The 27,314-nt window shown below is 44.3% G+C and overlaps 1 protein-coding gene and 1 long non-coding RNA gene across 9 annotated transcripts in view; one reads left to right on the top strand and one right to left on the bottom strand.

The window, feature by feature from the left end:
* The window catches only part of MEIS2 (Meis homeobox 2), a 208,841-nt gene extending 193,542 nt beyond the window's left edge, over positions 1-15,299 (bottom strand). For 2 of the 8 annotated variants that reach the window (XM_009005587.6, XM_009005586.6), the window contains exons 1-6: positions 13,671-15,299; positions 12,753-12,985; positions 11,078-11,219; positions 10,346-10,396; positions 9,316-9,366; positions 8,367-8,516 (exon numbers count right to left, since the gene is read on the bottom strand). In XM_009005587.6, coding sequence (XP_009003835.1) covers positions 8,367-8,516; positions 9,316-9,366; positions 10,346-10,396; positions 11,078-11,219; positions 12,753-12,985; positions 13,671-13,679 — 636 coding nt within the window. In that variant the 5' untranslated portion in view covers positions 13,680-15,299. The remainder of the gene's footprint in view (positions 1-8,366; positions 8,517-9,315; positions 9,367-10,345; positions 10,397-11,077; positions 11,220-12,752; positions 12,986-13,670) is intronic. The other 6 variants (XM_003733947.6, XM_002753562.6, XM_078334402.1 and 3 more) reach the window with 3 other exon arrangements.
* LOC128928783 (uncharacterized) lies at positions 13,742-24,231 on the top strand. The gene is made up of 2 exons (XR_013521048.1): positions 13,742-14,194; positions 14,561-24,231. It is a non-coding gene; the product is annotated as an uncharacterized LOC128928783 (long non-coding RNA).
* The last annotated feature ends 3,083 nt before the right edge of the window (positions 24,232-27,314 follow it).

Here is a 27,314-nt window from a genome sequence, read left to right as displayed (position 1 = left end):
TTTTGATAGATGATGAAATAATAATCCAGAGCTCTAAGGATTAATAACATCTGTATAAAATAATGCTACTGGCAATGCCATCAGTCAAGCAATTGATTCAAAGTGAAAACCCTGAGCAGAAATTGTGTGACTATAAGTACGGCTAGGTATAGATCTCCAAAATAAAGATATGTTTGAGAGAGTAGATAAGGGAATGAAATTTAGTAGAATAAAATGAAAGTCAAGGTTTTCTGCTGCTTGTATAAAGACAAAGTCATGCCTGCGAGCTCTCTTTTTTCAACGAAGTTAGAAACTCTTCCAATAGTTTTCAGCAAAAGGCAAACAGAATACAGGGGCTCCTTAGGCTTTGAAGCCTCTTTGTGTCAGCTGTTTGCCGGTGGTAATGAGATAAAGAGCTAGAAGAAAAGAAAGGAAGAGAGAAAAAGAGAGAGAGAGAGAGAGAGAGAGAGAGATAAAAGAAAAAGAAAGAAGGAAAGGAAGGAAGGAAGGAAGGAAGGAAGGAAGGAAGGAAGGAAGGGGAAGGAAGGAAGGAAGGAAGGAAGGGAAAGGAAGGAACAAAGAAAGAAAGAGAGGGAGAGGGAGGGAGAGAGAAAGAGAGGGAGGGAGGGAGGAAAAGAGAGAGAGAGACAGGGAGAGAGAGAGAAAGAGAGAGGGAGGGATGGAAAGAGAGAGAAAGACAGAAAGAAAGAAAGAAAGAAAGAAAGAAAGAAAGAAAGAAAGAAAGAAAGAAAAGAGAAAGGAAGGAAGGAAGAAAGGAAGGAAGGAAGGAGAAAGAAAAATAGGATGGTGTGAGTTTAGTCCTGCAATAACACAGGCTAGAGCCTCCTTTTAGAAAATGCAATAGCTGCAACATATTCACCTAAGTTAAACTTTTCATTGTACACAGCAAGTGATGCTAATTTTATGCACTGCAGGCTTTTTATTAAGCCGGCTGCAATAAAAGCTACTTACCCCTCATGAAAATTACAATAATTAACCACTAACACCTCAACTATGTTTTAAGGCAAATGTCATCCAATAGCTATTATATAATCGTTTAAATGAAGCCGGAGCAAGTCTTTCTGTTTAGGCCCTGCACTGATTTGAAGGGATCGCTCAGAAGGACTTCCTGTAACTGAAAACACTGGTCTGTCTGTCTCTATTAGCTAAACCAGTGCTGAGTTTTAAAGTGAGACCTCATTCGTTTATAATTCAGCGTATTTATTTCAATGGTATCTGAAGGAGATGTTTCCTAAAGTAAAGGGATGAAAAATAAGCCATAGAAGCAAATATTACTTTTAAGAGCAGCTGGCTCTTCCAAATAAATTGGGTCTTTGCTTTTTCGCCCAACCCCAAAATATACTTAAGTTCCCTCTTTAACCTATCATTCCCTTATCTCTTCCCTCTTTCCTTCCTCACTATAAATGCTCTCCTGAAAATGTGTCATGTTTATTTCCCATAGACTGTCTCAAGTATTATGGTCTTGTTTGAGAGACTGAACACAAACTAAGCAGTATCACACGATAGTCATCTAATTTGAAATAAGGAAGAACAGATAAATCCCTCTGGGGTTTCAAGGCTGAGGAGTTACCCCAAGTTGTTTGTATTCAGCTACACATGGTGATGATGTGGCCACATACAAATACAAATGGTGATAATCTGGTTAATAAAAAAATTGTTCCTCCTTGGTCATAAAAACCGTAACCAACAAGGATGGACAAAATCTATACCTTTAACATATTCCCCCTGAGATTAAAATATGTGTTTATATCACAACTCTTTTCTTCTATTTTCCCCTTAGAGTTTATAAGCTTAGATCCTTCAAGAAAAATTGCATGGCTTTCTGCCAAATTATATGCAGAAGTTTAGTGAATCCTGAAACCAAAATGTCATATAAAAGCATGTAAAAACACATGATGCAAGTAGGAAAATAAAGAGAAATGCTCACTGGGTACACGTGTGTGACTGAGCATTCAGGTATGTGCATTCCACAATATATGTCCGGTTCTTCAGCCAAAAATATCATGAAGACACCCGAGGGCAAGGAGTGAACATGTTTCTATTCCCAGTAGCTTTAATAATTGGGAGTCAAATATGGTGTTCTTCTTGCTCTTACGTAATTGTGTTACAGAGCAGTGTTACCAGGAGAAAAGCAGTGAATACTGAGTGGAGCACAATAGAAGGAGATGGAAAATAGATACAAGAAGCTAGGTCTCCAGGGGCAGTATTTTCTATTTGCTGGGCTACAGACTCACAGCTGATAATGCAAGTTGTAATTAATATAAAAGCAGGAGACAATATGGGCAGAGCTTGTAGTAGTGGGGCCACAGGAGAGCGCTCTGCTGCTCTGCTCTGTTTCTCATTTACACACAGCTTTCCCTAGAAAACACAATTCTGCCAGTGTTTTCTCCCTTGGAAGTTAAAAAAAAAAAATTGATTTAGCACCATCATTGAATTTTGCTAAATCTAGAAAAGAGCAGAAAGAGGACAGGAGTCTCTGGGCAGAGGAAGCAAATCATGTGCGAGCCTCGCTCGTTGAAGTTGCAGATACACTGGAATTGCAACATTTTAAACCATTATGGCATTTCCGTGAGAGACCTGCCTATAAGAGAATACTTAAATAAGTCTTGGTGAATTGGTGTTATTTCCCTATTTAAATGATTCCACATGGCACATGGTTCTTCCATGGGGCCAGTGGGTGAAATGTTTAAAAGGTTTATAAATAAATACAAAACTGAGTGGAGAAGTAAAGCGTATGAGGCTTCAAGGAGAAAAGCAAAGGCCATGACACATATGCATTCTACCTAAAATAATCTGAAACTCATTTTAGACCCCAAATGTAAAGGCAATTAAATGGACATTGTATAGGAGAGAAAACATTAGATTGGAATTAAGACTCTGGCATGCCAACTCTCACCAGTCAGATAACTTAAGCACATGATGCACCTCATTTCCATGAGACTAATTTCCTTTATCTCCTTAAAATTAAGAAGTTAGATCACACAACTTCTAGGATCTACACAACTATATAACATCAAGTGAAAAATTATATGTAAACTTGGAAAATATGATAAAGTAACTCAAGGTATGTGCTCATAGGTGAAGAGTAATAGTAAACATACACAAGGATATTTTAATCAGTAAATAAGACATGTAAAACTAATTCAATGCAATATATCTAAACAACCAAGGGAGGATATACTTGTATCAATACCATAATTAAATTGCTTATTTCCTATAACTTTATAATGTTTTTACTCCTAATTAACATTATGCAAAAATTATTTTAAAAAATAAGACAAGGACTCCTATCTTGGGGTACTGAAGTCGACAAAAGTTAAAAATTTTAATTGTATGGCTTGAACAAATGTTGGAATTTCAACCACGTTATTGTAAAGTTGACATAAGAAGTCAGGAGACCTGTGTGTGCTTTCAGAACCTGGACTCACTCTTTAAAAATGCAAATAAAGCTGGGGTCCTTCCCTCACCTCCACACTTCTATCTCTCTATTAAGCTTTGGGAATTAATATGTAAGCAACTCTCATGGAAGTGGCAAGTACCCTTTACAAATGATTCCTCCATTTAATCGAGCAACTTTTAGAGAAGACGGAAATGTCTTGTATTGTTGGTGTAATGCCATATTATAAAATGCCTCTTATAACTTTGAATTGTGTTGGGATATTTCACAGAACATTTAGCATTAAAAAAAAAAAAGAAAATGAATTAATGCCAATTTTTAAAAAACCTGATAGTGAATGTCTATGTGGTTGTCAAGTACAACCTTTGTTTAATTTAATCTCATCACAGTTACACTGAAAACATACTCCAACTGCACAATCTAAACGATTTAAATAGAATAATTATTCTTGATGGGAAATTTACCGGAAAGCTATCAACCACCAGAAAGTGCACAGCAGAAACACAACAGAAAACCCATGCCCCAGCCATGTTTCCTTGAGTTGCTGTACAGAGCTCAGAAGTAGAACTTTATCAGAACAGGCCCCAAAGGCTTTGGATAGCATACGAGAAGGTCTCGCCTTACACTAGGACATAAAAAACTAGCAAATAAAATAGAGCATGCAATTATTAATATTATTATCAAATTTCATTATTTCCCCCTTGATATTCTATAGAACAACCACTTAAACCCATCCCACCCCTCACTGTCACTCCCCTCTAATTTTTCAGGTAGCAATTGAATTTATCTAGAGTCACTTGCCCATTTTCTGTCAGAAATAAGATTCTGGAGATTTTCCTCTCTGACCTAACCCATTAAGAAAACAACAACAACAACAACTGTGTAGACATAAATAAACTTGATATATTCAGAGATGCAAAAGAAAACACCAGAATATCTTTATTTAAATTACAGCTTTCAACATATAAATTAAAATAATTTTTCTTTTATTAGTGATGTTAGTATAGTGGGACAATTTTAAGGTATCTACTATTAACTGTTAACAGATACAATTGTATTTTCTTTCCTCTACTTCATTCTTTCAAAGAAAATAAAAATGTAGCTCTTTATGACCACTAACTAGGAATAACAATATAATGGTATAACTGTCTGCACTTCAAGCAAATTGAGCTTAGCTCAGACAACATACTTCAAGCAAATAGATTTAATTCGCCTAAACTTGATCTAAAGATATGTAATAACTTTACATGTAAATGTGAGGATATATTTTCTTTGTCTCTACTAGGTCTAAATATTTGATCTAAAATTGTGTAAAATAGATAATGTACCACCTGTTATTGAGAAATGCTACAGACTAGAAAAAGCTGGTCATTTCACAGTAGTTTTCAAGTTGAAACTTTAAAAAAAATTGTTTTCTAGACATGTTTATTTTAAACATGATAAATTTGAATGTCTAGGAAGTTAACATGAACTGCAACTGGAAAACAGAGTTCTATTTCCTTTGACTATTATATATTTTTGCTCCCCAATATTCCAAAAAAGATTGTAATAGCCCTTTTCTACCTATAAGTATTATTCTTAAGTTACAGTAAGAGTATATGATTAAATGCATTATAATATTAAAAAGATAAGCATGCATTATGAATTTGCTAAATACAAAAAATTGTAATCAATATTGTATATTTTATTTTCTATTTAATTTCAAAGTTCCTCTTATCATTACACCCATCATACGTAAATGTTAATAATAGATGAATAAACTAAGTAACCTTGCTGAATATAAGGAATGGAAGGCAAGAATGTTATGGTTGTCCTCTTTTAATGCATCTATGTTATATCAAATTATTTTCATAACTTTATGAAATGTGAAATTGACATGATTTACTAATAATATAGGAAACTCATTATTAAAAGTCTGCCAATATGCTGGCTTTGAAAATATTTATATCCATTACTTTTATTTATTTACATTTTCAAATTCTTTTAAAGAACATTGAAATTATACTGGTACCTAATATTTTGCTTCTGATGCCTTTCTCTCTGCTTTTCTCTCTCTCCTTGCACGTTCCTTCCTTAAACACACACACACACACACACACACGCGTGCGCACGCACACAATGTAGCTAGATACCACTTAATAGGGATAGAGGTGTATGTGTTTTGGGGGTGTCAAACAGCTGTCACAAACTGTCACCTCCACAAGAGAAAGCTTGGCACGCAACAAATTAAACTACACTTCTTTTTTAGCTGTCATTATTCATAGCCAATAAGTTGAAATGCTCTCAGCATTTCATGTGCAAATAAAACCACGAGGAAGCTCAGTAGATCAGAATAGTGGGCCAACAGATAAAACAAGAAAACAGCACCCTGTCTGGGTCTTTCTGAAGTGGCTCATCATCACCCCTGCACCAGTGTTCACCAAATGAGATCCAGCCTGGGGCAATGTATTAAATATGCATATCAAAGCAAATGAAAAATAAACCTGAAGATTCAAATTGGACACATTTACATTCTGAAAATGTCCCGCTCATACCACTTTTCAGGTAGTGGTTCTGTTATTTTTACATGGTGTTTGGCTAAGGAGTTGGAGGAAAGCAACTATGTAGAAGAGGCTGAAAAGCATAAGAGGATTTGCTTTGTAGGGGAAAGCCGGGACATGAATATAATCAATACACCTATGGTACAAAAGTCTCAAAAATGATGAAATCTCTCCAAGGTTTTCTCTCAAGTTCCCGCATAAAATACAAGTCTGTGGCAAACCTCTCCATTTTCTACTTGGTGTGCTGGTGGAACAAATTATTGCTTCCTTTCAAAACAAATAGCAGGGGGCTGAAGTAAAAATGTTATAGTTCAGATCTCTAGGAAATAAAAGGCTTTAAATTATGACACCCAATGAGGTGGCAAGCCCTCATGGGTTCAAAATAAATCAGTTGTCATATTTACTTGACTAGGGGACTGAAAGGAGAGCAACAAATGTTACAGTTGACTCTTTTATCCAAGGATGATGATTGATAAATTATTAAAGCACTATCCTCTTAGGTACAACTTCCTTCTTGAGTGGGTATTTAAATATTATAATAGTTTCATAAATTGATATTGTCTATCAGCCAATACTTTAAACAGCCTATTTTATCTTATCTTTTCTATGTAAACATCAACATGCTCTAGCTCTATACATTCACTGGAAAAACAGGTGCCAAGAAACTGTTTTAGAAAACTAAGTAGTTGGTACCCCCAGAAATATTATGAGAAAAGCTTTTAGCTCCAAGAACTGTGAATCTCTCATTTTACAAACTATGTAAATAGATTCCTCCCCATTCTCCCAATAATGTGAATAAATATAAATTTAGAAACAGCAAATAATGAAAGTAAACACATAAAAAACAACAAAGATAAATATTTCTTAGGTAATGTCAAGCCTCATGGACCACAACACAACGTAGAGCCACAGATCAGCGAATCAACTTTCTATAACTGCTGCTGCATCCTTTGGATTTCATTACATTCACTCAGTAACAAAGGAGCTCATCAAAGATTCCCTCACCATGATGGAAAAAGGTAAAGGTAAAGATAGGCATGGGAGCCTTCAACACCTTAGTAATTATTCTGTCACAGAACTGGATATCACAGACTCAGGTTTTCTTTTCTAGACTTTTTCTAACTTTTGTTTTTATGCTGACTTCCCATACAAGTGCAAAGGTTAATTATGAAAATCTACGATTGCATATTTTCAAAACTTTTGTTTGGAGCAGGGGAGAGAAGAACCTCATAAAAGGTTTCTATTAAGGCATCCCCATTCATTTCTCATAACACTCAGGAATTGGGATGGGAGGTAGGGACAAACTGCCTTCAAGCCTTAATGCCTGTTTAACTCACACAGAGTGTTAAATTAATATTTCGGCCACAAAGTTATTAAACTACAGCTTCTATCATTTAGGCTGTGAGTTCAACTGAATGTAATCTATAGACACCCTGTCCCCCATTTCCAGGCTTGAGTTCCTATAAATAAACTGCTGTTCACACCCACTCTTTAACCTCGCCACTCTTGCCTTTCCTACCAGCTGCAATCTTCCTTCTCTTTGCTTCTTTTTCAAATTTTCAGTCTCACTACATATGCTTTTTTTTTTTTAAGCATCAGACTCACTAGATTGGTTCCAAAATAGGATTAGAAACAGAGAGAATAGAAAGAAATCTCCTTTCCTGGCCTGACATACACAGTCATTTCTTACTATACTCTCCATCCTCATTCACCAACTGTTAAAGTGTTAAAATTCAACCACTAACCTATGGTTACTCAATCATAATTCCCTTCAGCTTTCTGTAATACATTGTTAATAATTGGTTCATCAAGGTTACTGTCTTTTATTATGAAGATGCTTCAGGCACTTGGCAATAAGTCCATATTCTGACAATAAGTTTCTATAGAGTAAAAGCCCTGAGAATTGTAATGTGTTCATTCACTCCTTTTATTTCAAATGCAGTGCAAGATTGCCAATAATTCTCAGAATTGTCATCTCTGTGAGAGACTGGGAAATCAGCACTGACTCCCCAACTCTCCTTCCTTCAGTCCTCTCTGTCCAGACCAGTCCAGCTAACTGTCTTCCCTCTTTCTATCCCTGCTGCACTGATTACACAGAATTAAGAAAGCAGAAAAGACAGTGGTGACTATATCAAACAGAATTTTGTAACACTCAAGTCACCAAATCCAGAAAACTTTACACATTAAGAATACAAATCACTCTATCAACTCTCTGGTTTTCTGGCTCTCAATATAGACAGAAGAGGGGGGGTCCAAGAAAGGAGAAATGAAGATGAAGGGTATGCAGAGAGAGTGAGAAAGAGAAGAAAAGACCCCAAAAGAGACCAAATCAGAAAACCAAATCAGTGGAGCTAGATGTTAAAACAAGTAGTTTTAAATAATGCTTTGCCCAGGGACCTTAAAAGATTGCCAAAGGCTAGCAGACTTACATGGTCAGCAAGATTTGTGGAGGAGCCTGAAAGTTCTTCATGATCTGACTTGGAGCTGCCGTCTCTTTCATCAATGACGAGGTCGATGGGCATTTTCCCCTTCAAACAGCTAATGTATCGGTGGCAGAAGTTATCGCACAGTTCGTGGACCTAGAACGAAGGTCATGTTGGAGGGTTCAGCTCATGTTGTTGTTGTTTTGTTTTGTTTCATTTTTAGAAAGGAAAAATACCAGGCTGCAAGCTTACATTTGGAAAGAGCAACAGTGTGATGTCTTCCAAACTAACTCTAATTAAAGTTTGTAATAGTTGAAGGCAAGGAAACAATAGAGCAATTGTTGCAGCAGATATTATTCTCCAGAGACTTCTCTGAGCAACAAGTTACAGTAGAGAGACAGAAAGAAATAGGACTGGAAATAACTGGGTTCAGACTGGGAGTCCAGGGAATTAAATCTGATTTGATAGTAATATCAAAACATTACAACATTGGAACGTGGGAGAGCATTAACATTTATAATTCTATAAGCTAGGAGTTTTGTATGTTTCCAGGAGAAAGTAATTGACCTGCAGAGCAATGTAAAGACACCGAGGGAGGATGATTCACTCTGCTCGCACCTAATGCAAACCCTGGGCAGAGGGTGAGCTGAGCTAATAAAGACGCAAGCAGGCTGAGTGTCCGGTAACACAAATGGTTTGCTGCATTTCAAAATAATCCTGAATGCCTGAGGGGGGAATACTGGGGAGGAGGAGACTACTTTAAAGGCAAGGCTGTCCTGATTCACCCATCCTCTGGGACCCTGTGTTAAGAAGCAAGTTGAAGGATGGACATGGTTACATGCTCAAAATCTCCAGGTGCTCAATCCCTCATACTAGAGGTTTGTTAAAAGCATCCCAACTCAACTAGGAGCGGAAAGTGGTTTCATCAACACGGGGAGTGTTATTTATTGCTTACCTTTTCTAACTCCAAAAGATGAAACCTTAGTACTTGTATTGCTTGTATCATCTGAAAGAAAAGTTCAGGGAATGGAGTTAGACCTCTGTGACTTGAAGGTCCTGCATTGGGGTTGGGGGTGGTGTGAGGACGGATGGTGGTGAGAAAATTGGACTGGGGAGAAGAAATGGGCAGGTGGCCAGGGAAAACCTACACATCAAGAAACAGTCAGAAAAATCAAGTGATTACTGATCGTCTCTGCCTCATTGGCCACGGGGTAGGAATCTGACTCAACCTGAGCATAAGCATTAATATCTTTCCCCCAGATGTTCGCTGTGCTATTTGTAAGGACTGCTTTCCTCGGGCCAGGCCTTTTTTCTCTTCTCAGTCCTCTTTAAACATCCCCTCCCTCGACCTCAGGACAAATTAAAAAAAAAAAAAAAAAAAAAAAGTCTCTTCTCTGGATAGAAAAAGCTTTTTAGAAAGAGCACACCCAGCGAAATTCTTCCTCACTAAAGAAGGAAATACTCAAGATGAATGCTGAGGCAGGGCCTTTGAAAGCGGATTTAAGTACTTTTAATATTGAAATCGTGCAAATTAGCAAAAGAATCGCACCTAAAAGTGGCCTGCGCTGGCCTGCCCCTCATCGCCCTCCAGCCCCCACCCCCAGCCCGCCCTCAGCCTTGCCAGCGGTTACATCCTTCGGGTTAGCCGCCCGGGGCTCGGCCGCCTGCCCCGGCAAACAGAGGAAATTACTCACTTCTCGCACTTTACTCCTGGGGCCGAGACCTGGGAAACATCCCCCGCTCGCGCTCTCGGCGCCTGGTCTCCCGTTTCGGCCTCTCTGGGCTTCGCTCCCCACCAAGTCCCTCCTGCCCCTCGCTCGCCAGCTCCCGGGCGGGGGCTCTAAGCTTCTCCCTACTTCCCCCTCTCTTTAGAGCTCCAAAAGAGGGTTCTGTCCGAACTCTCCAGAGCTCCGGCAGAAAGTGGGTGCTTCTGGGCATGGGAGAGGGCAAAGGCTGGGGAAAAAACAAGGAACAGAGAGCCTTACCAAATTGTCCAGCTCTGGATTTGAGGAAAAAAGTGGCTTTTCGGCGCGAACCTGTAAGAAAAGAGAAAGTCAGCTTGAACGACCACCCCATTTAAAAAGAAGAAAACTGAAACGTGAGAGTGGGGACGGTGAAGGGGCAATGGCGGAGAAGAGGAAAGGGGCTTTGGCAAAATACAAGAAACAAGCTGGTGCCTTAAATTAGTGGGGTCGCTGAAGAAGAATCAGGGCATTCTGGTCCGGGCCCCATTAAGGCGGACCTAGTACGACCAAGCTGTAGCCGGGAACTCAGGGCCTTTCGCAGAGCCCCGAATAGCCCCTTATCCAGCCGTCCAAGAGGCTGTGGCTTTCCACTGCTGCCTGGGACCACTCGGAGAGGCGCCCATCTTCCTTGCCTCCCGGGCACTCCCGGGTCCCTCACAGCCCCTCTCCCCAATTCTTGTTCAAGTAGCTGGAGGCGGGGGGGAAAGGCCAAGCCCCAGATTAGGAGCAGGTCAACTTTAATTCGAGGGTCGAGTCCCTGTATTCCTGCTGGGGGGGAAAACAAACACCCATATTTATCTCCGCTTCCAATTCGCCCCCAGGCTTAGGGATGGGGAGGAGGTGTAGAGAGCGGACTGGGCCAGAGAAACAGATCGGGTGTCCCTGGCCTTTCCTCCTTTCAAGTAAAGCTCCGAGGAGAGGGGAGGGGTAGTGAGGGGTTGCCCGAAGATGAGTGGATCAAGAAGGTTGGACCTGCTTGGCGAAGACCGCGATGTCCTCGTTGAAGGAGTCGGAGGAGCAGACGTCTCCGCCGGCCACTCCAGGTTCCCGGGGAGTGCAGGTCGCCAGCTCGCACTTCTCAAAGACCAGAGCTAACAGAGGAAACAACGGGTGCCTAACGGGCAGCGCCACGCAGAGACACACACACAGAGACGGGGTGCAGAGGGGAAGGAGCAAGAACTGTAATCAACAAGTTTGGAGGGTGTGGAGTCCTTCTTTAATACAACAGGCACGCATCACACTTTACAACCCTTCCTCAGTCAGCCGAGCCTGATCCAGAAACAGAAAGGGAAAAGGGCCTGGCCCTTTCCCGCAGTTTAGAGGTCTCTCAAATCTGGCCAGAGCCCCCTGACACTGCAGCCCGACAAATAAAAACAGCCTCAGTTGGAACGTAATGAAACATCCGAGACGCTCAGGCAGTCTGGAGCCCGGAGTCGATTCTGATCCACTCCCCACACTATCGAGGACGCCGAACCAACCCTTGGGACGCCCTGACCTCCCAAGAAAGAAACACTGCTTGAAATAAAAAAATTGTTCTAACTCTGAATTTTAACGGGCATTTCAGACGAGGCCAAAGTCTTCACCTACAAACACACCGGAGTGACACTTCCTAAATGCGAGAGAATGCTTTTCTAATCTCTCCACCCTCTTGCCTTATAAACTTGTTTGCTCCACTTCTACTAAAGCCTCAGTGTGGGGGCCAAAATAATAGGAAGGTTACACTCTGGAGAGCTTCCTTCCAAAGACCACATTTCTCCCAGCTTTGCAGCAGACAAAAATAAATAAATCGTGTTTTAAAACTTGTAAGTGTGCTTGTGCGTATGCCCTTTGTGTTCCTACTGGCGGCTTAGCCACACTTCGGGATGCTTGCGGCCTCTGGCTTGGGGCTCAGTTGCTGTTTACCCACTGTCCCCTCCCCTCGGCATCCCGTCGCTTTGCCCACCTACCCTCAGCCGGAAGCCCGTGTGGTGCAGGTTAGGATCGTGCATCCCACCCCTCGCCAAGTGCTCTCAGAATATAAAATAATTTCCAGCCATCTTCCTTACTCCCACTAAGAGCTGCTCCAAGCAAGCAACAGTCCCTTCCACCTCGCTGCACTTCAAGGTCTGCCCCCTTTATTTACAGAGAATTAAGAAGTGGGTGATTAGGACTTCCTGGCCGACAGAAGCAGCCCTGATCCCAGCTCAAGCTGCTTTTAGCGACTTCCAGACCCTCAGTAGGAAACAGAAGAGAAAAAAATAAAAAAGAAAAAACCCCAAAGTTGTTCCTCATCGGCAGGAAACTTTCTCCTTCGTCAAGGCCTCTGTTAGGGGGCCTGAAACTACCGGCCCTGCATCGGTTGGCCAGGAATCCTGTCCTCCGGGAGAAGGCCCCGGCAAGATTCTGTGGAGTCAGTCACTCCGAGCTATGCGGTCCGGAGTGGCCTGCCTGTGAGAGTGCAGGAGGCTAGATATTCTGGTCTTTGACTCCATGGGGCAGAAAAGCAGGCCCCTTCCAGGATACTTTCCTAAGGCAAGCGGCGCCCGCCCCCCACCATGCAGAAATAACTCCCCACTTAGTGGTCCACCCTCCCACCCCCACAGAGACAAACACACACTCTCACTCACACTCACACACAGTAAGCTGGGTGTGGGGGGGGTCGGTTTACCCATAGATCGCGTCCTTGTCCCGCTTCAAGGCGTCGTTGACAGCGGATCCCATGCTGGCCGGCATGACATTGGGGTGCGGGGCGTGCGCGCCGTAGTGCTGTGTGGCGTGGAGCGGCGGACCGTGGTTCAGGTGGTGAACCGGGGGGATCGGCCGCGGCGCGTGAGGGTCTCCGTACATGGAAGCGGGAACCCCTACTCCGTCCATCCCGCCGTAATGGGGCAGCTCATCGTACTGTCAGAACCCGGGAAGGGGGAGGAGGCGCATGAGGTGAGGGAGAACAGAGGAGGGGGGTGGAAAGGGAAAAAGAGCAGGGAGAAGAGGGTGAACAGAAAAGAGGGGAAGGGATAAAGATGAGAGAGAGAGGGAGAGAGGTAAGAGAAAGAGAAGATAGGAGAAGAGGGAGGGAGGGAGGAAGAGAGAGAGAGAGAGAGAGAGAGAGAGAGAGAGAATAAAAATAAAAAAGTCAGAAAAGAGAAAAGTATCGAGCACAAGTTGAACACACAGAAACCAAACCAGCCAAAACAACGAAGTTGAAAGTTGTGGGGAAAAATGTTATTCAATTTAAAAATGAAAAAGCATGAACCGAGAGCAACGTTTAGAGAAGGAAGAGGAGGTGGCGAGGCCGGGGATTCGAGGGGGAGCCGGGAGGCCCCGCTGCCGCCGGAGGCAACAGAACCGTAGCGAGCCAACGGAGGGAGAAGTGGAGTTAGTGTGAGGAGGAAGCCCCGGATCCCACCCCTAACCCCCCTTCGCCTCCTCCAGAGGATCCAATAAATCAAAAGGCGAAATGAAACAAAATAAAGAGAAGAAAAACCCTAATAATCAGCAAGAGAACGCCGAGGACGAGGAAAGACCAGGGCCAGTGCCTCCCCGGGGGCAGGGAGCGGAGGGTGGGGGGGAATAACGTGAAAGTTACCAGAAACATTATTTAGCAGCGGATTCCCTGCGTCCTTGTCAATTTCAGAGACAAAACAAGCAGCCCAGGCTAGTAGTCTAGGCGGCGGCGCAGCGGCTGCGGCAGCGCGGCCCCAGCGGCGGCCCCGGCGGCGGCTCCTACGCAGCCTGTGCCCGCCCCGAGCCGCGCGAGCAGCGGCGGCAGCGGCGCAGCAGCGGCAGCAGGAGAACCGGGGGAATCGCGCTGCTGGGGTAAAAGCTGTAGCGAGGCGAAAGCGTGTAACAATTGCACACGCACACACACCACTCACACGCACTCGCCGCCCGCCCGCTCGCACAGCGCTGGAACACGCGCGCCCAGACACGCACACACGCACGCACACACACTCGCACACACGCAGAGGCACGGGGGGGAAAGAAGCCGATGAATAATTTTGCTATTTTTTAAAATACTGGCCGCCATCATCAAGCAACGAGCAGCAGCAGAAGCGTTGAAGGGAGAGGAGGCATCGGGACAGGCCCCTCTTAGAGAGGATTTATATCTAGGTAAGTGTTGGAGATTTAAACCTACCCTTTGCGCCATCAGTCTGCGCTCCAATAAACTCCTGGATGTGTCGTATATTTAATATCCCAGTCCGGATAAGAAAGTGATCTAGGCTGAAGATTCCTTTTTTTTTTTTCCAAACCAAAGAGACTTCTCCCAATTCTCCAATATGTTATTTTTTAGGGGGGGAAAAGCCCAGGCAAGACAACGAAGAGTTTTTTTTTTTTTCTGTGATATTTCTTCTTTTTCTCTTTTTTCCTCTTCTTCCTCCTCCTCCTGATCTTCCTCCTCCTCCACCTCCTCCTCCCCCTCCCCTCCTCCTCCTTTTCGGTCCTCCTTTCCCCCTCTTTCTCTTCTCTTCCCCTCAGTTGGAAAAAAAAAAGAAAAGAAAAAGAAGAAAAAGAAGAAAAAAATTGTCAAGCCCCCGAACTGAAGGTTACGAGCGGCCCGTCAGCAGCCCACATGTAACCGAACTGTCGTGTTTCATGGCTTTTTGCCACTCCAGCTGTCAATCAAAGCCCGGAATGTCAAGGTAGTGAATGAATGATGGTTGATGATGATGAAGAGGAGGAATCTTTCAGACCCGTTTTTTTTCTTCCAGTAAAACTCCGCGAGGGGTTTCTGCTTCTTGAATTTTTTCCTCCCCCCTCCCCCCTTTTATAGCTTTGCCCCCGCGGTATCGATAATATGATCCTCTCTCTTTAAAGTATTGTTCAAAAAAAGCAGGGAGAAAAATCAAGAAAAAAAAATATGAATAGTTTGCAAAAATTGGACTTCCTCCCCCCCCTTTCCTGGTAGGTATTTTGTCTCTCCCTCTCTCTCTTTCTCGCTCGCTCGCTCGCTCTCACTCGCGCTCGCTCTCTCGCGCTCGCTCTCTCTCGCTCTCTTTCTCTCTGGGAGATGAGTGAGTGTCAGTAGGTGTTGGCAGGTTGGCTGCTGCCTGGCTTATTGAAGAGCCTCAGTTTGGCGGCGCGGGTCGGCGGCGGGAGAACGAAATGACGGAACCCGGAAGTCGTGGTGGCCATAGCCCGTCGTACGGCGGAGACACATCCCGGGAGTGGGGAGCGGGAGCGAGGAGGAGCGCGCCGCGCAGTGCCTCTGATATGCAACGAGTGCGATCGGACAGCCCGGGCTAGAGGGGCGGGGGAGGCGGGGGGCGGGAGGGGGAGGGGAGGCTCGGGCAGGGCGGACCCGAGCAAATCAGCGAGCCTGCTTCTCCACGGGGTTGGGGGGCGGCTGGGGAAGGAAGGGGAGAGTGTGTATGTGTGAGTGTGTGTGCGTGCGCGCGTGAGTGTGTTGTGCGCGCGCGCGCGAACAGGGAGAGAGGGAGAAGGGGAGAGAGAGAGAGCGGAGAGAAGAGGACAGGGAGAGCGCAGAGAGGAAAACTGCAGAAAACCACAGGGAAAGTACGGTACCGCCTCAGATCTTTTCATTTTTTAAAAAAACTTACTTCTAGTTCATTTTCCCATTACTCCCGGCTCCTGCCTAACTGGGTCGTGTCGGGCACGTTTTCATGGCGCTCTCGCTTTTGTTCTTTTTAATTCCGCGGCCTCCCTCTCTGCCCGCGGATTACAGCACCCCGAAGGCTTCCTGCTAAGGTCCAAGGGCAGCAAGCTCTGCAGACGGTACCACTGCCGGGCTAAATTTTTTATTAAGTGGCACTTTCTTTTCTACGCAGATCCAGCAACCTTATCAATACTCATTTTTTCCAGAACCAGAAGAGACCAGCTTAACTCAGAGCACACTCCCTCCAAGCAGCGCGGACAAGGGGCCACCCCGAGAGTCTTTGGGGGCTCAGCAGCGTGGGGAGGGAGGAAATGAGGAGCGAGTCATTTGGGTCCGATGTAGCCAAGGGCGTGTGTGTGTGTGTGTGTGTGTGTGTACGCGCGCGCGTGCGCGCGACTCATGTGCGTCTCCGAAGTGGATCTCACTCAGAGCTGGGAAGCACAGGAGGAAAAGACCGAGAGAGAAAAAGAGGGGGAGAAAGAAGTTGCCGGGCGAAGGAGGAGTGGCCGGCGCTCACAGCCCAGCTTTGTTGTGGTCGCCCGAGGCGCAGCGGCGGTAACGCCTGCTAATGGCTGTGTTAATTACACAAGGGCGATTTCGCGGGGTCAGGGACTAGGGACCGGCTCCGTAAGAACTTTTCCAAAAAGGAAAAGAGGAGGAAAGGAAGAGAACTACTCCACACCATATGGGTGGAAACTAGCTGTGGCCGATGCCTCGTCCTACTTGGCCGGAGCTGCACCAGGCTTTACCACTGCGCGGCTGGTTTCCCGGCGGCCGCGCGTCACTCACGCCGAGCCCTGAGCTGGGGGCGGAGCCACGGTCACCCCGCGCGCGCCGCGCAGCCCAGCAGCCCCCGCCGCCGCTCGGCCCCGGTGGCACGGCCCGGCCGGGACAGGAGCTGGAAGCGCACCCTCTCCTCAACTTCTAGCCATCGCTCTCCCAGTCCCTGGCCCAGAGAGTCGAAAGCGGATTGTTGTTCTCCAACAGCCGCGTCCTTCTTCAACTTTAAACCCATCTGGGAAGTAGAGAGTAGAATATCTTCCGCGCGCCGCGTCTATCAGACTTTCCCGCGGACGGAGGGTGGGGTGGGGAAGGTTGATTAGAGAGAATAAAGTACTCTGTGTGTGTGAGTGTGTGTGTGCGCGCGTGCGCGCGTGTGTGTGAGAAAGCGAGAGAGAGCGCGGGGAGGAGGGCTGGTGGGAGGGCTTTTTTTTTTTTGCCCCCTTTCCATCTTCCCTGCTTCACTGTAAGCTTTCGAGCAACGCAAACTAGGCTAAGATTGCAGCCTGCGGAGACTCCAAGCAGAGTCGGCGAAATTTGGCCTCGTTTTAATAGGGCTGAGGAATGAACTCCGGAGGTCAATAAAGCCCTCCAAAAATGATGAATGATTGAGCACCTGTGATGATGATAGTGATTACCAGAGCAATTAAACAGTTTGATTAAATGAGCCATCATAACAATGATGTCTGCGGGAAATCGGCCCTCACATATAAAGAAAGATAGTGCGAAGGGGCTGGCAGAGGCGCGGTTAGCGCGACGCCGGGGAGAGGGGCTGCGGGCCGTGAGGTTTCTGCCGGGTGGCCCGAGCAGGGACGGCCAAGCTCACGGAGCTTAAGGGAGGAGAATGTAACCCAGGTTTTCAGCCACTGTTTTTGCCCGGCTTCAAGCCTGCTAGAGCCGACGGGTAGGAAATCTGAACGTTGGGGGGAGGGTACTTCCTCCACCTCCTCTTTCTTTTCTAGAAGAACTCCACGATTAAAAGTATCCTTATTTGTTGCTGAGTTGCTCGTCGACATTTAAGAGAAGGTGAGTAAAAAAGAAAAGAAGATGCAAGAGAGAAAAAGTTGGTCTTCAGAATTTTATTTCAATCGACAGTTACGCGACTTCAGTTTAGCCGGGACGCGGAGGTTGAGAGGGCGGCGGGGTCGCGAGGGGAAAAAACGACAATCTGCTCTCGCTGCGGAGAGTTTTCGACTTTGCAAAGCTGTTGATGTTGGTGGGTCCAAGTTCCCGGTGCAGCGCCGCTGACTGAGAAGTTTATACTCAGTTTTTCCTCTTCTAATTATTCTTAAATTTAATTTAAGAATTTAAATTTATCGTCGATAATAGGATTGTTGTTTCAACTGTCTTGTTCAGTAAGTGCCAGTTACCTTTCTTTTTAAAAGAAACCCCTCAGTGTCCTTGATTAATCTTTTTTTGGGGGGGGCGGTTAAAAATCAACTTCATACAGAACCTCTGCCTTGCAGAGTTTAAACATTCAACATTGTTAACTCTGTTTTTCAACCGCTTCTGTTTTTATAGTGATACTGTAAAGTGAGTTATCATCGCTATAGCTTTAATTTAGAAAAACTTGGTCGCATTTTTAGAAAAATGTTCCGTCCCTGGCAGTGCAACTGAGTAAAACAGTTCAGACAGATTGATGATTTCTATATTTTCTTTTCCTTCCCTTTTCTTTTCTTTCTTTCTTTCTTCCTTTTTTTTTTTTTTTTTGAGACGGATTCTTGCCCCGTCGCCCAGGCTAGAGTGCAATGGCGAGATCTCGGCCCACTGCAGCTCCCGCCTCCCGGGTTCAAGCGATCCTTCTGCCTCAGCCTCCCTAGTAGCTGGGATTACAGGCGCGCGCCACCACGCTCGGCTAATTTTTTATGTCTTTAGTAGAGACGGAGACAGTGTTTCACCATGTTGGCCAGACTGGTCTCGAACTCCTGACCTCGTGATCCACCCCCCTCGGCCTCCCAAAGTGCTGGGATTACAGGCGTGAGCTACCGCGCCCAGCCGATTTCTATATTTTCAAACAATTGTAAGCTAATAATGAGTTGATTATCCGGTGATAATCTTGGATTTTAGAAAAGAAGACAAGTTTAAACTCTATTTTCATGTGTTTTCATCTTTCCAGAGATGCAGAAGGCATTTTTAACCTTAATGCCTTTCTTCCTCTCTTTCTCTCTCTCATATTCTTAACTTCTTTTGCATTTTATTGAATACATTAAAGCAAACAACAGGGACAATATGGTTAGGTGTAGGAGGGAGAGAGAAATATGACATTTTAAGATATTGTCATAAAATCATATTTAACTTCAACGACTTTTAGTTAAAAAGTGTAAGAGTGTTAAAACTGCATTCCTACTGGAGGAAATCCATGTCTTTTAAAATTTGCCAATTTTCTTAGGGGAGAACCCAGAATTTCTTGCAATGAAAGAGGTCTTACCTAGTTGCATGTCATTTATGAAACTCGTAGTTTACAATAGCAATTCTAGTGTAGTGGATTACACACTAGGAGATCAAGTTGGAGTCGACTCAGGATATCGGTTCTTGGCCAGTCTGATGAATTTAAAGGACTATTGCCTTTAATCAGCAACTTGCTGGTGTTTTATTAATAGAGCTGAAAAGGCTCATCTAACATTTAAGAATTTACTGGTTTCCCCCATCCCCTATTTTCCAGTCCAATAGAAGCGATTCCAAAGGAGTAGGGTGCCCGCACTTTCTGATGTCTAGTCTGGTGGCATTTTGCTAATGCCCTATTGTCAGCTTTGGCATTCCCACCCAGGCTTCCAGGCTCATCTGCTCTCCCACATTTGGGGTGAAAGGAAAGTAGGTGGGGCAGGCCCCGGAGACAGGCACGAAATGGGGGTCGCAGGAGGTGCCACTCACCTCCGTCAACAGTCGGCTCCTTCTGCCCAGGCTGGAAATGGTTTTAACAGGCGGTAAAATTTCATCTTGCGGTGTCAAATTGGGGTCATTTTGGGGTTAGAGTTCTCAGTGTCCGAGAGGAGCTGTCCAGCTGCGTGGGGACTCATTAACTGCAAAAGATCTGTTTCAGTAAAAACAATTCAAAGACAATCAGAAAGCTAAAGACCCTCTACAAATCGCATTTTACAAGTGCCCCAGAACAAATATGGACGGTGAAACCTATTTCTTCAGAATCCCAAATCAGCTACTTAGCTCTAGAGTGGGGGTGGGGGTACTGCATAAAAAAGAGGTGAAAAGGAGGGGACCAAGAGGGTGGGGAGGAATGGGAGGGGGGAATCGGGCCTCTCAAATTTAAGAGTCTGTTTTTAATCACCTCTTTCTTATTGAGGCAACCCCAAGACTTCTAAAAACTGCTACCTTTCTCTTTTTCCTTTTCTTTTTTGAGCCAACATGAAATGATTTCATAGGTAACATTTAAGATTTAAAAGAAATAATTGAATTCCACTGTAGTCCCTTAATTTGAAGGGCATTGGCTTTATGGGGAGTGTTTAATTTGAACTGAGCATTTATGAACCCAGACTGTAGGTGAATTTGCCCACACTCCTTCAGGAGCTTGTGTAGCTGTTTCTTTTTCTTTTTCTTGAAAGTTATAGATTCTCAGCACAGATAACTTCAAATTCCTCAGAACTGTGAAGTCCGAAGTGTTCATCTGTGTATTAAAATCACCAGGTTTAATCCTTTTTGTCTTCTTACAACAGAACAATTGACACCTTGCTAGAGAAGCAAATACATTCTACCTTAATCTTATTTGTAACTTTATTTAATGTTTTGATTTAGAATTTTTTGGATGAAGCAGATCTTTAAAAACTATGTAAGATTAATTTTTATTCCCAGAGGGAAGTACTATTTACTGGCTTTGAAAAAAAAGACATGAATTATTACTTTGATTTTCAAAAATTCCTTCAGCTCAAAGGAAAGTGCAGGTTTAAAATTAGAAGCTAGATATGTGAAATGGCAGGGATTTTTAGGATAAAAGCAGTTCAACACTTAAAAGTAAAGTATCATTTGAAAGAAGTTTTCTGTCTTGCATTACTGAACTGAGCAAGTAAAAGTGATCAAAATATGTTATTCTCTCTCCATCTCTCTCTCTGGACTCCACCTCTGTCACTAGGTCTTCTCTTTCCATCCCCAGCACTTTTCTTTGGGTTCGGAACGACACAGTGAATTTTTGTAGTCTAGTTCTTTTCTCCAAGCTTCTCAGAGTATATCTAAATTGTTATTCAAGGAGTTTGATTTCAGCCCTGCAGAAACAGCCCTGAGCCCAGCATCGCTGGGACAAAGGCAGAAGGGGCTATCGTCTGCTCAAGACCTGCTGGCTGACAGTTGGAATTTTTGATGTATATTTTATTTGGCGTTTCCAATAATGTGTTTGTCTCTCCTTCTCCACCCCTTGCAGCCATCTATTACTTTTCAGACATCCTTTCTCCATAAACATCGGCTTATCCTTGTGAGCTGCCCTTGACCTTCCCAGCAGTGTAACCAGCAGCTCTGAAAGTTGGCCTACAAGTAATTGCATTGGCTTCCTCACCTGTTAACTTTACTCGCTCTTCCTAGCTGGGATGAACAGAGGGAAGGGGACTTTTTTGTTTGCTTTTGTTGGTGTTGGTGGTGGTCGTGGTGGCTTTTGGTCCTTTGGTCCCTTCCCAGTTCAGGTTTCTACCGTAAATTTTTCTCCACCTCCTCCCATTAATAACGTTTAAGCACCCCACAATTTATTTTTAAAATAAAATGGAGTAAAATTATTAGACATTTTTTCTTTTGCCCAATTTTCTTCTTATTTCTCCCAATTTTAGCTTCTTCACCATCTCGCAGAAAGGAATTCAATAAATAGCCCTCTAGCGCTATCTGGCGGGACTCCAAACACAGCGTGCGCTCGCTCTTGCTGTTCCTCCTTCCCTCGCTCTCTTCCTTCCTCTCTCCTTCTTTTTCTTTCGTCTCTTCCGCTATCTCGATTGTTTTTCTCTCTTTTCTGTCCTCCTGCGGCCTCTTGTCTAGTTCCTACCCCAACTTGCAGCTCAGGCGGCTTGGAAAGACCCAGCCAGAGACTAGTAACCCTCACAACCGCGGGATGCTCTGGCCACGGAGCTGTCTCTTCTGATCCCTCCTCCCCTTACCCAACGCGGCTCACACACATCCTTTGCCTTCGATTAGCATCTTGAAGTTGCATAGCGTGTTGCTTAAGTCCCAGCGTCTCAGCTGGCGCTGGTTTGGAGGGGCTTAAAACCACATTCGTGAAGTTTGGAGGAAAGAAATCAGACACTGGAATTCAGGGCTAGTGGAGCCCAGCTAAGTTTTAGGTCAGAAGGCCGAGTCTCAGTGCGAGTTTGAGGAAGGGTCGGGGCTTCACAGGGGTGGGAACAGCACGCCGCGGCGCCTAGCCTGCGAGAGGGAGTCGGACTGGGGGTGCGAGGGGTCCTCCACCGCCTCCGCCCAATCCGTACCTCACAATGGACCGCTCGATTTTGTATCTTAGGCCTGCTCAGGATTGTTTTTTCCTTCAATTAATAAGCTTTATCTTATTTCCCCCTCCCCCCGTCTCCACCAAATTTGGAGAGGAGAGGGTAAGAACTGGAAAACTCACAGGGCACAGAGAAACCAACGGTAAGACTGCGGGAGGCAGCGAGCGTGGGGAAGCGATACTGAACTATCTCCTCCCCAGTTCCTGCAATTTGCAGGTCATTGTCTTTCTTACTTGTGGCTTTTATTCTTTTTTTTTTTTCTTTTTTTCCAGTAGCCTGTAAACAAGGTTGTGTAGGGAGGTCAGAGGGGATAGGGCTGTGGGAGAGATTCGATTCAGACTAGATGCTTTAGATTTAGACTCGGCTGTATCCATACTTTCTTAAAATTCTCCTGTGCGAGGGCTCTCCCTCTCCTTTCCTCCTCCTCCTCCGCCTCCTCCGCCTCCTCCTCCTCCGCCTCTTCTTCTTCTTCTTCTTCTTCTTCTTCTTCTTCTTCTTCTTCTTTCTCTCTCTCTCTCTCTCTCTCTCACACACACACACACACACAGCCCGAGAGAAAATTTCAATCTTTGAGCAAATCTCTTCCATCTAGTCCTTGAAACAGAAGAAAGGACATAGAAACTGAAGGAGAGTTATGATTGAATTTTCTAAAATTTAGTTTTGACTTTTCAAAGTAAAAGTGAGGACCATATTCCCAATATAGACCCAGAAGGTGGCTATTTCAGGTGAGGGGACCTCAGCCTGTGACGTCTATGATCAACCAGACAAAGACCCCTTCCTAAATCTGGAGTTCCACCCCGGACCCGTGGCAAAAATGGAATACAAGGGAGGGGAAGGATGGCAAAATAGCGGGTTCTGTTTTCCAAGAATTGTCCCCCACCTCCATTGCGGAAGGAAAAAAGCACAGTTCAGGTGTGATTAATTGGAGACTGTTATTAGGTCATCATTAGCCAAGGTACAAATAATTGCAGCACATTTTTACTTAAAATTGACCAGCCCCAGAGTGATAGATCGATTTGGAGTATAAAAATGATGTATCAAAACATCAATGTCGATTATTTGAAATATTGTAGTCGAATTTTTTTTATTGCTTCATCGGTTAAGTGTCTGAAAGTGCAGTGTTCAAACATATATTTATGTTGTCAATACTGTCAGAACTGTCAGTTTTACTATACCAGATTTGTACTATATTTCAAATATGCTCATTTACATAAAATGCCCACCCTAGGATTTCCCTCCCTACCCCCACCCCATCTCTGGAAAATCCGTGTCAGTTTCTTCAAAGGTTTCGGCAATCTTTGCCTAAGCTAAAGTGTGCACTGCTTCTTTTACTCGATTTTCCACATCGGATTACATGTCTTTTTCACCATCTCTAACTTTCAAAGAGATCCTTCTTCCTTTCTCTCCAACTCTGCCTACTCTAACCTCTTCTCCAAAATAGTATTGAAACACTTGGAAAGCTTTGAATTTAAATATCCACATCCCAGCTCCAAATATACCATTGGAATAAAAAAAAAAAAAAAACGGAAAACCGGACTTGAGTACACTTGGCCGAACTCCGGTAAACCAGGCTTCGCCAGACAGACATTCTCATACGGTCAGGGTCCATCATCAAATTAACTGGCAGATTGAAATCTTCCAGGGAAAATGAATTTGGAAATAGAAATACCTTTTCTTTCTTTTGACTTAAAAGCCTCGATGGTAGAAAAAGAAATAATACTTACAAATGATCGGCACGTTTTAACTTTAAAAGCTTTTGAACTCAAGCGAAAGACACCAGTTGGAAGCAGAATTGACAGTTTTAATTTTACCCATTTTCACCTGGCATATCAGATCAGAGGCAATCATTTATTTTATGGGGTGTGGAGGGGAAAGGAAGATAGAATGCTAGAATCCGCTGAAGTCTCTGTCCTACAAATCTCAGAGAAATTAGACTTACGGAAACACAAACATTCCATGGCTCCATACTCTCAGTTCAGATGAATCGAAACATATAACTCCACATTCTCCCCAATTTTATGTTATTTATTTATTTTTTCAGGGTTTAATAGGGAAGGCAGCCAAGTCTGATAGGAAAGACAAGGCCACTCCTGGATTAGCTGTGAGGATGTGTTTTAATTTCCATAACACTGAAGCAGTTTCTGTAAACCTTTTGATGTATTTAAATAAGTCTATTTGGACATTTAAAGAAGCTACACATATAAACATAGCTTGGCTTTTTGCCGTCAATCCCAGCATTAAAAAACATTCATAATCTAACTGAGCAGCTTTTTCATATCCATCCTACTCTCAAATAAATAAAGAGAAGTGCAAACCAAAAGAAAGTTTCCAGCGTGCATCTGTACGTCTTCGTGTGTGAGTTTATAAACAACTTCCAGTCCGTACTGGGGTATTACCTCCCTCCTGCCACACACCCCAAAGCAGAGGCATGGAGGGATTGCCCCCAGAGAGCTGTGTTTACTTAGGTTTTTTTTCCCCGCCGCCATGTATGACAAACGTTACTTCAAGAAATTCATCAGCCTTCTACAGATACTTCCAGTTTTGCTGTAATGATCTGCAGAAGAGAACTGCCATCACTTTCTCACATCCCAAGGTGTTGCAGGAACTCAGAGAGAGGGGAGAGTGGCTGAAAGGCTTAATTACCGGAGGCGAAGGAGGGGCGCGTGGCGGGGTACTGAATTAGAGGGGAGTGAAGAAGGAAGGTCCTTTACTAAGCTTGTACCTGGGGAAAGCTTTGAGTCGCTTCTCTGCGAATATTTGGAAAAGGTATTTTTAAAATGCCTTTAAGGCAAAGTGATACCCTTGTGTAATAATTAGCTCAGACAATAAAAATAATTGGAAAATCAGTTGGAATTTCTGAGTTTTTAATTACGTTTAATTTTGTACTAAGCCGTAAAATTACGAATGCCCCTCAATTAAACACTCTCCCCTTGTAAAGCATTTAACAACAATTATTCCTTAATCAGTCTGAATGTGAGTCACAAATGGTGCTTTTCCACATCAAAGGGACGTCCTTCCACGTTACCTTTTAGTCATAAGTAAGAGGATTAATTCCTATAATTAAAGGGATAAATATGTGCATAAATATATCTCTCACCCTCTCCTTAAAAAACAAAACAAAACACTTTCACTCTGTGTGATACGTGGCCGGCTATGGTAGGATAAGTGTTTTTAATTGTCTGTCTCTGCCCGGCATCCCTATGCTGACGAGTGACTGGAACGGAGGAGACGCCGCGCAAAGCGCAGGGCCCCAGAGGGACACAGGCGCACACACGGGTCAGACGAGGCGCAGAGCTCGGGCCCGGGACTCCACCAATTGCAGTGCGATCCTCCCGGGACAGTAACCCACCTCCCATCTTGCCCCTGCCCTGCGCAGCAAGAGAGTTGTCTCCCTCTCGGTCAGCTTGTCCACAAGAGCCGGGTCCCTGCCCTAAGCCCCAGCTCCAGGTTGACTCTTCAGGCTACAAATAAAAATTGAGCGTGACCTTTTAAAACTCCCGTGTGAATATCTCATTTACCTAATGACTTTATGTCACCTAGGAAGAAGGTCAATTTCCTCTTAACCTTTTCCCCGCTGCTGCAGTAAGCATTCTTCCCTAATCAATGGTGGCTGGAATAATCAATTCCCATTTTATGATCGCTGACAAACTCAATCTCAGGGCGGGGTGTGAGAGCGGGGTTGGTGGGGCAGGCTCGGGCCGGGACAGAGGTCTCTCAGCGAACGCCCAGCTCCGCCCGGCGCCAAGGGAAGCCGCTGTCTCTTCCGTCGAGTTCTGAGACCTTGGCAAACTTCCCTCCCCCAACCGCCGGCGTGACTTCTGAGTTGTCACTAATCCGAACCTGATATTCACCAGAGCTCCTTCGGTCACCGACAACGCTCCCCGCTGCTGCGGCGGCCTCCCGCCCGCCCTCCTCGGCGTGTTTTCATTTCAAAGTCTGCGGGCAGGGATTGCCCCGACCCAGTGTGTGCCTGTGCGCGCGCGCGCGAACGCGCGCGTGTGTGCGTGGTTTCATTTAAATTTTAAAAATCATTTTTGCCTTCTTCAGCGAGTATCTCAGCACTTTCTCCGTGTCTCAGGCTGACTAACTTTGCATAAACAAAACAACAACAGAAGCTCATAGTGGGTGAAATCCTGCGGGGGAAATGAAGACAACCTGGTGGAGCTCAATCCCCCCCCCCCCGCCCCGCTCCTCTCCCCCACAAACACACACCTTCTTTCCTCTTCTCTTACCTTTCTCCTCCATTCTCCCCTCCACCAGAAATTCAGCTATCCTAAACCGTAGATTTATCAGATACCACTTCCTCCCCATTTTAAGTTCTTCAGTCCTGCCCCAGTCTGGGGAAATTACTGGGCAAATCACTAGATCAGAGATATGTTGAAACCTAATTTGGGGAATATTCACCGTTCCTTATCTTTTCAGGGTCTAAATATGAGCTACTCTCTGGTTCTAATCTCTCATAAATTAGAAATTGACTTTTACACATGCAGGGCCTATTTGAAGGAGTGGAGGGTGTCTCTTAACAGTGGTTTACCACGAGTCACTGAAAACTTTTTCCCCTTATGCCATCCTAATCCCGTTTTCACTCACTAGCAAGACACTGAAGCCGATGATGATTAAATCAGTCTCAAAAGTCTTGCTTAGCTAGGGTTCAATGGCAGGAAAATCATTGTCCTCGAAAAAAGATGTTCTGTAGCCCAGGTTTTTGAAGATTTCCTATGAAGAGTCAGTGTCTCAATACTGTATTGCCCAGTTAGTTAAAAGGGAGCCCCAAACTGAACTTTCTCACCTGAGAGTGTTCTTTGAGGCCTGCCTTGCCTTTATGGGATAATCTTTGAAAAAGGTAATCAAACTGTTCCTTTTCTTCGCTCACAGATCCTCATTACTTATAGGCAGACATTCTGCTAAAATTGGGAAGTTTTCCAAACAGTTAAAACAAACATGTAACTCTTCCACTTTTTATCCTTCACTCTGGTGTAAAATGTAAGCAAACAAAAAGGGCCTTTGAGTTCGAGGTGAGGCGTATCTGGGCCACAACACTCACTGTTCACCCATGAAAGCCTCCTACATCCTGTTAGTAACAAAGATGACAAACCCTGGCACTACTCCAGTGTGCCTGAAACTTTCAGGTTCCATTCTTGCGTTGAGCCTGAAAGTGCTGGATTGTGACAGGCAGTGAGAACATGCCAGGTTCAGGACCTGACCTGGGACAGGAGCACTGAGTTCTCAGTATTGTCATTTTCCTCTTGCTTCATACCAGGAAGTACTTTTGCAATGCACACTGAGTTAGATTGGAGATTTTAATGGGTGTCAAAGGTTGGTCCATCCCTGAGTCACAGTTTATAACACCCTGACTTTTAGAAGATTTGGTTCATATTCCCAACAACTGAGTTACAGACCATCTTAG

This window comes from Callithrix jacchus, chromosome 8 (genome assembly GCF_049354715.1).
Source record: "Callithrix jacchus isolate 240 chromosome 8, calJac240_pri, whole genome shotgun sequence".
Classification (NCBI taxonomy): domain Eukaryota; kingdom Metazoa; phylum Chordata; class Mammalia; order Primates; family Cebidae; genus Callithrix; species Callithrix jacchus.
This window is presented reverse-complemented; position numbering and strand designations above follow the sequence as displayed.